Raw genomic sequence first — 12,249 nt, forward strand, 5'->3', positions numbered from 1 at the left:
TAATGGATCGTATCCTGCGATATGCTGAGCATTAGTGTGTTAAAAGAGAGGAGCAATGCTCAGAAACCCTCTAGCTCAGGCTCTCCTACCTCAGCTTGCTAGCTTTTTGGAGACTACTCAGTTGCCATTTATTAGATTCCACAAGCACAACCCTGTTTTTCTCTCCTTATCCCTCTCTTTGTCCCTCCCTTTCCTGTGACCTCTGAATGAAGCAGGGCCAGCAAAGGTTCCCAGATCTGCCACTTCACTGCCTATTTCATCTTCTCCCTGAACGTTACAAACACCCCACTCAGCGTTCAGACAGCAAGATGAGATCGGGCTCTGGGGAACTGGCAGGGCTGGGGACCTTTGAAAGAAATCCCCGTTCTCCCTGCCACGCCCCAGAAAAAAGGATTCCCAACCTCCAGAACTAGCTGAAATCTGGGCTGGGCGTTCGTGCGGTTAGCTGTTTGCAAGTGGCCATTTTATGATAGGACACAACTGGGCAGTATATTAACCCTTTCCTCACCTGAGCGGACAGTGTCAAATGTGTCTGTGCACATCTTGAAAAGTGTTTTGGGCTGGCTTTGGGGGAATGAGAAGAGGGTCTGTCTTTGGGAGAGCTGGAAAGGGTTAAATATTGCACCAACAAACCTCATAGACTGATTTTACAGGTATTCTCTGTTGACAGATGGTGTATTTATGCAATAACAATACAAATTAATTTAAAAGAAACCAAGTGTAAAGGTTTGAGCTTCAAGCTTAGAGAAATTGCTAAAGGTCTCTAAAAAGCAAAATGACACGTGAATGTGACTTGTGTCTTGAGGGAGATTTTTATGCCTTAATTATAAATTTTTTAATTGTAATTCATATCAGTTCATGGTCAGGAGTGGAAGATTCTCTTAGATTTGTAGGTTTCTATAAGAAGAAAAGAACTTTCTGTGTCAACATGTGGCTATGTATGTATACTGGTATATTTCTCTATACATATGTGTATATATATATGTGTGTATATATATGTATATATATGTAACAGATATTTACATAGAATATACTGTACATATACACCCACTCCTGAACTTGTACAGACTGTGTATAAGTATAAAATGGCCACATCTCTTTGCGTGTGTCTGTCCCCGGAAGGGTGGACTGATTGTTTTTGGATGTCTGCAGCTGTTACCTTGAAGGATGCAATTTCATCTTTCATTTATTTTTCCCCATCTAGACTGTATCAGGATAAACTGTAACGCCAGTAAGTTTTCCCTCGAGTTTCATTTTGTTCTCTTTCTATATATATTAAAATAACTTTATTTTCTTTGCTGTTTTATAAGCTGTTTTTCTTTTCTTTTTTCTTTTTTTTTTTTTTCCTTTTCTTTAAAAAAAATCTTCTGGAATTGAAGGGTTGGGTGGGATATGAAGCTGGAGAGGGAGGAGGGAAGACTTTAAGGTGACTGTATGTGGAAAATTTTGTATTAGGTTTCTACAAGGATGGGATGAACTGTTATTTCATAGCTTTGCAGAAGAGCACCTGAAGAACCTGATGAGCTGATATTATATTTCACTGGTAACCTGTTGTCTTTATGAAAACTTTTAAGGAGCCACATAAGAATAACAACAGGTACTGTATGCACTTCTCCACTACAAAAAGGCAGGCATATTTAAAAAGAAAAAATACAAGCTTCTAACTCTTGCTTTACTGCAGAATGTTGACAACTTAACATGATATTTATTCAAAGCAATTTTTATTTGCAGATAGAAGAAAGAAAAAATAGATTTTACATTTAGAGTCTATTATGTATACTTCATATAGATATCTATATATATATAGCATTTGCCGTGCTTAGGTTTCTGTAAGAAATTCCATTTGAACCTATGGGTCACCTAAGATTTCTTTCAGTATGTAGAAATAGGAAGAAAGGATTATAAAATTGTTGTGAAAAATAATAGTGAAAGATCATATCCATTTCTAGATTGACTGAGCAAGCCAAATCTTTTCTGTTCTACTTCAAAGAGCTGATTAAACTTGATGTAGGCCTCAAAGTAAAAAGCACTCCCCAGACAATGGAGCTGTTTAACTCTCAAGAATGCTTTGAGGCTTATCTTAATTTGTTATCAGATTCCTAAACTGGCAGGTCCTCTGTGTTAGATTTTATGTAGAAGTATTTATGAAGGGCAAATGGCAGCTGATTGAGACCCTACTTTGTACAAAAATGTGAGCAGCTTGTTTTTTGGACTTGGGAAGTGGTTCCTGGGAGCCTGTAGCTGGGGAGAAGCTCTGATATGCCACAGCAGCTTGTTCATGATAATTTACTTTATTTCAATTATTAGGTTGTTATCTCAACCCACGTGTTTTACCTTTTTCTGATTTTCATTCTCATCCCACTGATGGGAGGAAGCAGCTGCGTGGTGCTTAGTTATTGTATGGGATTAAACCACTACAAGTGGGATTAGTCAGTGTATGACTCAGATCTTGACAGGTCTTGTTGAATTCCCTTTGCTCTTGGAAGTTTTCACACTAAATTCACTAAATTTCAAGATAGACTGTGCAATGGGAAAAAAAAAAAAAGGTGTCTTGAATGTAGTAGCTGAGATTGCCAGATTTTACACAGCAGTGGTGAGGACATTTACATAAAAATAGGATCTTTTGCTTCCTAAGAGTTCATATACTCTTGCTGCTTAACCAGCTGTAACTCTATCAAATCACTTGCTCCATAGTTCTTCATGCTGTTTGTCATCTGAGGATCCATTTCCTCTGGTACTGGACAACAATCTGATATTGCCAGCACCTTCAACTTTTGATGACAGCTGCCTGTTAAAAGCTTAGCTATGGAAGACTATCTTCAGGTGGGAAATCAGCTTTAGCAGCAAGTAGCAATTGTCTGGTTTTTATGCAAATAAAAAGCTAGCACTAATTGGAAGAAACATTCAAAAGAACAAGAACAAAAAGAGAGGAAAAAGAGAATCCTACAATGAAAGCAATGGGAAGACAGTTTGAATTCCATTTTTTTGTTAGTTTCCCCATAAGCAACAAAACATCCTGAATCATTTTGCTACCATCCATTTTTAATAGTTGAGCCTGTTGCATTTTTAAATACAGTCTCCCTCTGAAGGTTTAAATTTATTTCTTTATTTAAAACACATTGGATCTTCCTAATTTATTTTTTATGATGTTTTGCGGAAAACGAACATCTCTGTTCTTAGTCCCTCCAGGACCTTGGTTTTTTTTGCTGCCTGTTGCAATAACTCAGGTCAGCTGTCCCGTGTCCTGGAAGGGAGCCTGCTGGGGATTGGTGAAACTTGTATCCTTGAATGAATAAAATATGGTTAGGCAGAAGCAGACCAAATATCACTGTAAGCATTCCTGCAGGCCCACTGACAATTACTTGTGCAGAGGGAGTTACCCACATACAGATGTGTCTGCCAGGGTCGGTTGAGATGAGCAGGAGTGTTTTAAAGTAACTTGACAAATGGGCTTCCCAGCAATTAAAGAGTTTCAGGTCAAGCAGTTGCCACCGGTAACTGAATAGAAGGTACCCAGTGAATGGTTTTAAAGGTAAACAGAGCTGTACTTTTGGGGTTTTGTGGAACATGTAGCTTAACAGCCCACTACTTCAAGCACTGAAGTTTGAGAAAAGTCTTGCATATTGTCCCAGATAAGCATTTATACTTGCTCTTAATTTTCATTGAAAAGATTGAGGGCTTTTCTCTTATATATGTTTGGGCTATTGTATATCAATATACATATTTGCATATATATATGCAAACCATTGTTTTTCATCATTTCATCTTACCTTCTCTCTGTATTTCATCATTGTTGGATTTCACAGTTTTTTACTGTCTCTGTACTTACTTAATATTAATCTAATTCTTTCCTTTCCCTCTTGAAGATACCTAAACTGATCTTTTCTGTTTCTGCATGTTTAGAAGGAGCCAACAATACTTTTGCTCACACATTTACGTAGCTGTGTAGTAACTCTCTTTTCCTCTGAGTGTGAAATCAGCACAACTAAAAGCAGGACCAGGATTTCCAAATTAACTTGTGTGAAGGTGCATTGAACAATTCCTCAACATAATGCAGACATAATGGAAAGCACAATTTTATTGGTTGGATTCATGGGTAGAATACATAAAGTCTAAGTATTAAAGTCTCCTCGAATTCTACCTACACTTTTTTTTTTTTTTTTTTAAGTAGGATTTCCTAAGAAAATGGTCCCTCTCCTCTAAACTGTTTATTGAAATGCGTTGTTCACTTTGAAGAAAGTTGAAGTTCTGATAGTTTTATAGTTTGTGCCATGTCTGGTGCTCTGATTTTTCTTCATTTTTTCAAAGTTATCTACTCCTTAATTTCATTCTTCCATATCCAGTGACCCCACTTCATATCACATTAGATGTGGATAGTTTTGAGCATTCAGCTCAGTATAAGTGCGGAGCACAGAGCTGTGTGTCCTACAGATTTGTTAGATTATGGAGGTGCTTTCACTCTATTCTTTTTAGGCTACTACTCTTGGTCTAGTTCTCTCTCCTGAAAGCCTTTTATGTGGTGTGTCAATATTCACTCACATTCTTTGACACTAATTCTATGAGAGATCTGCCAGAAGTAGCTCCTTGGGACAGTGAACACTTGTGTCTTATTGCTTGTTATTTCATAACGAGGCTTTTTCTTCTCACTAAAGCATGCCAGACAAGCCATTGTCTATTTTCATGTCACTTTTAATGCCTCAAAACTTCCATATTTTGTTCTCTTAACTGCTGCTAAAAGCATAAATGGAAGAGGATAAAAAAATCAGTCTAATCACTACTACACAGTTGATTCTGTGTCTCTGAGTTCGCACATTTAACATGTTGTTTGAAATCAGATTAATTTTTGAAAATAATGACAGCTAGAATATGTTTGGTTCTCCTGTTTTGGATGCCGTGCTTATGGTATTTAGTGCCTTATTCAGTGCAGTGTTAACATTTCATTTTATTAAGTGCCACTGTAACGACATAAAATATGAATCTATGATGTGTAACTTTTTGGGAGAGGTTTAAAGTTTTCTTTTTTCTGTTTTATAGTAAGTAAATAGGAAGCTGTGCTAGCTCTGATCAAAATATTGTAAATCCCAGTGTTCTTATCCAATTCCTAGTGATATTAATGTCATTTTAATGAAATCTTAGTAGTACTCTCACGAAAAAACTTTATTTTGAAAGCGAAGCAGTATGATTAAACATACACATCGTATTTGTGACTGTATTATCTCCTAACTCCGTTTAAACATAATCAGGAAGATTATGCCACTGCTTGCTCCCAGGTTCTATTTGTAGCAAGCTGAAGATGTGCTCTTGGCAGGCCCATTGCTAGAGTTCACAAACTCACATTCTTTCCAGGCTCTGGCACCACGAAGACCTGGGCCTGGTGACCCCATGGTTTGACTCCAGTCACTGCTCTCAGAGCCCCATTCACCCTCATGCACAGAGAATAAAGGGCTCTCACCCAGGAAAGACATAGAAAAGGATTTAATAAGACAGGACAGGCTGCACTAATCAGATAAACATACTGATCAGCAGCTATTTACATGCCCAGCCCTTTTTATCCCCTTACCCTTATATTTATTTTCCCACTCTTGCTCTTCCCAAAATCACCTTAACTTCTCCCTCTTTGTGCCTTTGGTTTCTCCCTTTAAACATCCCCTAGTAAGTCTGTCTGGCCCCAAACCGCTTTTCCCTGACATTGCAAATGTCCCACTCTATGCAGCAATCCCCTTAAAATCCAAAAGCTGATAACAAGAGCTATCAAATAATGATGAGTGTCACGCTGGGACACTGGAAGCAATGGCTCTGCCAGGGCAGCCCTGGAAGCGACCTGGACAAGGTTTTCTTTGCTCAGAAGTCTGTGATTTGTGCTCCCACCTGCTGCTCTGCCCTGTGCTCCTTGGGGCTTGTGCATATGGGTCTCTGGTGGGCTGATGGCCCTGGATATAACCCAGGAAGACATTATTTGTGCTCCCCCTCTTGTCTGCTGTCTCTCTGAGCTCTTTTATGGATGTGAAGATGAGCTTTATTTCATAACGCAACAAATTCCTCTTCCCTGTGGCAGCTACTACAAAATGACCTCAGACTTTCTTGATTCAAGCCAGTGGGAAAAATACCCTCTTGACTTAATGTCATAGTTTAGGAATGGTATTCTCCGATTTAGTACTCCCAATGAAAAGAAAACCATGAGCTGCTCCCTTCCCTCCCCTTCAGTGGGAGACAAAAGGCAGAGATAAGTTAAGAACTATTTGTTGAAATTGTCCATGAAATAAGAAAATGAACAGCAACAGTAGCAATTACAAAAAATGTACAAAGAAAGGGTGATTTACATGCAAAATTCCCACCAAGCCTGGGACAATGAAAAACAATTTCAGGCAGAACCTTCACCCACCTGAGCTTTCCCCGTGACCAGAAAGGAATACTCTTTCTTCCCAAAAAGAGAGAAAGAGAGTCCCTTTCCCTGCCCTGGCAATGACATGAAATGGTATTGAATAACATTAGGGCCCTGGCCATGCCCACACAGCTCCAGGCTCCCCACCCCCATGGCTACTGCAAAAAATTAACCCTGTCCTTAACCCAAACCAGGACATGTTTTCAATTGAGAGGTGGCTTGGTACCCCTACAAAGGGAAATAGTGCTTCTGAGCTTGTTTTACAAAGATGCAGCAGAAACCAAGCAATTATCAGTTGCAGTGGAGAGGCTAAGTCCCTTTTTAGACTGGGTTCTACATGGACATCTATCTGGGTGAGAAAGAAAATGTAAAGCACATGTGAGAAACTGCTCCACTTCACTGATGTCTAGACAATATGTCTTCTGTAGACTACATTGTGTAATTAGTTGCCAGAATATTCACTTCTTTTTTTTTTTAATCAAAGAACATTGTCACAAAACTGAAAACTCCTGCCTCAGGATCTAGAAGGAAGTGAGTATTTTATATGTTATTAATTTCGTTTGCGAACAACTCAGAGAGAGCATCTCTAATGAGGCTTTAAATAGTTATAAAGACAAAAATCAATCGGCACAAGCACTGCTTGCTGTGTTGGGCACCACCTGTTCTGTAAATTTAAGGCCAAATCAGTGAGCTTTAAGGATCAGTGGATATTGGATAAGGAGTGACTGGTAAAGAGGTACTAGTGATTTCCATTATTGGGGGCAGAACACTGAGTTTAATGAGCACAGGCTTTTCACAGTGTCTTTAGCCCTCCTCATCCAGACAGTGCCATGAAGATTAAGGTTTTCCTGTGGCATAATTGGTTTGAGCAATCCTAAACTGCAGTTTGCTGTATCACAAGGTCCCTGAATCCCAGAATATTTCATCAGGGGCCACACATCTAGGCTACAAACATAAGACCGTGTTTTCTAGAATTCAGCTGGGCCCAGCTGTTAGTTAACAGCAGTCAGGTCATCCCTTGAAAGTCTCAATTCTGAGTCTTCAGTTTCAGTACGCAGGGAGAGACAGGTCATCAGTATGGAGAGATGGCAATGATGAAAGCAGAGCTTGGCAGAATGTGTTCTGCATTATTTTTACCTAAATTGCTGTGGCGAGACCTAACAAGAAAGAAAACTAACCTTGGAAACTCAGCAGTCATCTGTCAGGAATCAATGACCACTTTTGGAAAACAGCTCTTCTGGTTTACTGGCTATTAATCCTACACAAGCAGCTTTTCTTGATTCCTTTTGACTTTTGAAAAGATTGTCTTTGTGTTTGTTGTACATCTATATTTATATATAATTTTCAATTTCTGTAGCCTCTCACCCCTTCTGTGGGATTATAACTACAAAAGAGAACTGTTTTGAAGGTCAGAACAAACTGTATCAATCATCCTGTCAGTCACTAAGATAGGTACACATTACTTAATGTTAAAAATGCTAATTAAGTATTGGGATCTTGGATGCTATAACAAAGATTATGAAATATGAAAAGCTTGAGGTAGGTAGTTTTTTGTTTTGTTTTTTTTAATATTTTTATTTTATTTTTAGAGGAGAAAGATACTGTTGATACACTAGGAAGAAGTCTTTTGATGCTAGATTTTAATTAATTCAATGTATCATTAAATAATTGTGGTCAGCAACATTTCTCTCTTATCCACCAGTTGTTATATTATCAGCTTCCTTTCTCACATCTGAGGAAAACAGTCTTGTTTCCCTTTTTCCTTTTCTACTGCAATATTTGCAGGATCTCAGCCAGGATGCCTGGGGAAAAAAAAAAAAAAAAGCTTTGATAGAAAAATGTGTAAGCACCTCAATTTGTTATTTTGGCCACTTTCCTTGTAGAAATTGATTTGTGTTCTTTTCAGATCAGCTGTCATCACTTGCACTTTCCTCAATGTTGTGGTTTAACCCCTGTAGGTGGTTAAGAAGCACACAGCTGCTCTCTCACTCTCTGCCTGACTGTGTATTATCAACACTGTTTTACTAGCAAATCAAAAACATGGCATTGTGTGTGTTGGTCTGAAGAAATTTAACTCCCTCTCAGCCAGACCCAGTACACCCAGGAAAAGAACATACCCTTGAAAACCTGTGAACATTTTGATACAGAACTTAGAAAGGCAATGCTTTTGCTGCCATACAGTAAAATAGAGGGCTAAAGGTAGACTGAAACAATGTCATTTATGGTGTCCAGCCATCAAATATTTGGTAATTTCTTTTTTCATTTCACTGATTTTCTTTTTCTACACAAGGCACTAAGTTGAGGAAACTTGATGTGTGAGAGGTAGCACCAGAAAGCTGTGTAGGAGTATGAAATATGTTGTTTCCAGGATTAAGACATCAGGCTGCTGACTATCTTATGAAAATCAAATAGTGACTGCATTAGGGCTTTAGTATTGGCTGCTGTTTCCATGAATGCTGAGAGGATTGATGATAGAGAAAAATTGTCTTTCCACAGCTGAGAGGTTTATTCCAGGTTTAACAATCCTCACAGCCCACCTCTTTCAGCAGTGACTGATACTGTCCTGCCACAGTGACCCATCACATTGCCTGTATTTTCCACGGCTAGGCTGGTGTGTATGGCAAAAGACACTGCTCCGAGAAAACTTCTTTCTGGGATCAGAGAAGTTGTGCACAGCACTAAGAAGTTCACTTAAAAAATATCTACTGATGCTTCTGTGTTTAAATTTTGGCTGCTAAGAAGTGAGGTGGGGAAAGGTGAGCTGCAGATTTGTGCCTGCCTCTGGAAGAAGCAGCTTAGAAATGTTTACTGTTAGTGTAGGGACAAAATGAGTCATGGAGAACAAAAACCCTTTTTCTCCCAGAGAGGATCTTTCTTGGTCTGGCTGGTGCACACTGGTGTATGGTGCATGGCAAGTGTGCATTGCTGCTGCATCTCTGGAAACGTGTGTTTAGCAAACCTCTCAGCAGTAATGTATTCTTTTCTAATGTCTTATCATCTGCTCCTTTCAAAAAATGGTGACTCTTGAGATTTCAGGGCCAAGAAGACAGCTGTTGCCTTCATGCTCCTTTTGTGCAAAGGGAGTACACTATGTGGGAAGCCTTGATGGCAGAAGAAACCTGACCAAGATGCCACAGATGTGTCTGATCAGTGGTGAAGATTCATTATAAATGAATCATTATATCATTATAAATAATTTTCTACCTAGTGGAAAATGCAATGTGCTGAGCATTTTCATTCTGAATGTGAGAAGTTAGAAAGCCTGAGAGAAGTCCTCAAGTAATTTTTCCAGTTAAATATAGTTTTGATTTGTGTCACTTCAGTGATTACTCTATTCAACAGTCATGTGAGCTCACTTCATTATGGAAAAATAACTTCTTCCTTTTAATGGATTTCCCAGTGTCCACACCTGACTATGAACTGGAAACCAGATCACCAGGTAGAGTTTTAATCATCTAAGAATATTTTATTATTTTTGTTTTCTCATGAAACTGGAGTACAGAATCACCAGAAAGCTTGAAATGAAACAGGGAAGTTATGCTAATTACCTGTTAATGCAAGAGTAGGTTCAGGTAAGGGTTTAATTGTATATTAATAAGCTGCTAACATGCTGACATCATTTAGATTAGTGTATTTTCTGTTCCCCTTTTTCATGTCGGGGGATCTTATTTGAAATTATTTAGCCCACTGTTTTGAACTGGTAGGGAAAAGAAGAAATGCAACTGCTATTTTTTTTGGATCACATGAGCATCTTTCAGGTTTCAAGCTGTTGCTACTTTACAGAGCTGTTAAACAAAGCACTTAAACAACTTAAAGTTGCAGTCTTCCATCTAGCATGGTTCTCCTCCTGAATTTGTGGGGTTTAGTTCTTAACTTCAAGATGGGGGACAATATTTGCAAATTTTTTCTGCTGCAAGCAAAACCACAAGACTTTCTTACCTGAGCTGGGGAAAGATGTTATATGTTTGATATTTTGTGGTCCCAAAACCCAAGTCCATTTGCATGTATGTGAGGAGTTCTAGATATCTAGGGAACAGATTCCCTACATTGCAGTTGACATGTGTAGAGTTTATAATGGCACAGATTCTAATTTGAGCAAAATGGGTTTGCATGTTTAGTGCAAGAGAAAAAACTGCTTGGTGCAAATGTTGATGGAATTTCATCATTCCTTTTTAAAGACAGACATAATATAAAAATGTTTTAATGCAAAGAGGCCCCTGGTAAGAGCTATAGAAATGTGGGAGTTTTTTTTCCTTGTAGACTAGTAAGGAGTGTTTGCATAGTTGGATAGTGAATGAAGCCAGGAGTTTGTGAGGGCTCTTACAGATTAAATATTAATTGCTGCTAATATGTAGCCAGTTCTACTGTGAAAGATGGCATCAAACATCATGTGGCAACTCTGAACATTAATGCAAGATGATAGATGCATATTTATAGAGGCCTAGAGAGATTTTTAGAGGTCAGTACCCAGTTGGCCAAATCATACACTAGTAGTTACCATTATATTGTAACTTTAATTGCATGTACCCCAATCACATTGCTACTGTAGCCTATTCTGCTACCAAATTGCCTTCTCCCATGAAAATACTGATCATAGTTCTAGAATTGCCAAAATATTGGTGCCACAAGTGTGGATAATATCACTACTCTTTTTTTTTTTTTTTTTTTTTTTTTGTGATGGACAGAAACTAGCCTAATTTTATTCTGTGCTTTCTTATCTTAAAAAGAAAGATTGTTACTTTCAATTTATTATATTATGATATTTTTGTGCTTAGGATAATTTTAGATTAAAGGAAACTTGCTTCCTAAATTATCATTGCCATTGAAAGCAGCACCTATAAAATTGACCACTTCTTGTTGTAATACAGGTTTATAATATTTCACTCACTAGTCATGCTTTGATTTAATTCAAGCATAAGAAAATGCGACAGAAAAGGTGGAGCAGCATAAAAACATTTAAAAATTAAGAACCTTTTTTTTCTCTCTATTTTTTTTTTAATTTTTATATATTGTTTTTTTTCTTTTTTTCTGCAGCACAACAGTATTTTTCAGGGAATGCTCTATCCAGCAGGGCTGCATAGAAAGAATCATTTGTAAACCCAAATGTGTGTGGTTATGCTAGGAATGACAGTACCCAGTCCAAGGAAACTTTCCTGACTCTGGTGTACTCCATGTGTGTCTTAGAGGGGGCTGAGCACCATCTCGTGGTGCAGCTGGAGATTTTGTAGTCTCCTCGCGGTTCATGTGCTGAGCAGCTTAAATGCACCTCCAAAGTGATGTGACCATTTTGTGTTTGCTGTGTTACTGTTTTCTACCTGTGAAAGGGTTGAAGGTGTGTTCAGAGTGCTTTGTAGAAAGCAGCAAAGATGGTTTTGTTCACTGGCAGAGCTGTGTGAGATTTGAATGCAAACAGGTGCTTGACAGAAGCTCTGGGCTACTGTCTCTTTCATGCTCTACAGGAAGCAAGTAACTGGCAAAGTGTGGCTTGTACCACAGGCCAGCACAGCAAACAAGTGTTTGTGCTCTGCTTCCTTGGAGTTACTCCTTTTTGCCTCAGATGAAAACAGCTGATGCCATGCAGCAGAAGCTTTGTGCCTTAAGTGCTGTAAATACAAAAGTGGAGACTGAAGGGACTGCCAGGCCATAGCAGAAGCTACTCTTCTGTGTCTCTCACAGCTGCACCAAATCAGGTTATCCTAACTTCAGTGTTCTTTCCTGGAACTTACATCCACATACCGTGGATACTGTACTGCATTTAAAACATTTGTTTCTGCCATCTGCATCTGATTCCAGAAGCAGGGTTCAGGAAAGCTAGTGATGATTAAGATCAGGTTTGATGTAATAAGTATGTACAGAACATCCTTAAT

At 38.5% G+C, this 12,249-nt stretch overlaps 1 protein-coding gene across 12 annotated transcripts in view; it reads left to right on the forward strand.

Moving 5' to 3' along the window:
* NRXN3 (neurexin 3) overlaps positions 1-12,249 on the forward strand; it is a 919,744-nt gene that overhangs the window by 291,865 nt on the left and 615,630 nt on the right. For 11 of the 12 annotated variants that reach the window (XM_088057330.1, XM_088057327.1, XM_088057321.1 and 8 more), the window contains one exon: positions 1,205-1,231. The exons of the other annotated variant lie outside the window; for it this stretch is intronic. In XM_088057330.1, the coding sequence (XP_087913456.1) occupies positions 1,205-1,231 (27 nt within the window). The remainder of the gene's footprint in view (positions 1-1,204; positions 1,232-12,249) is intronic. 12 annotated transcript variants of the gene reach the window in all.

This window comes from Pseudopodoces humilis, chromosome 7 (genome assembly GCF_049639895.1).
Source record: "Pseudopodoces humilis isolate 2021_Gansu_Grassland_sample_001 chromosome 7, ASM4963989v1, whole genome shotgun sequence".
Classification (NCBI taxonomy): Eukaryota; Metazoa; Chordata; class Aves; order Passeriformes; family Paridae; genus Pseudopodoces; species Pseudopodoces humilis.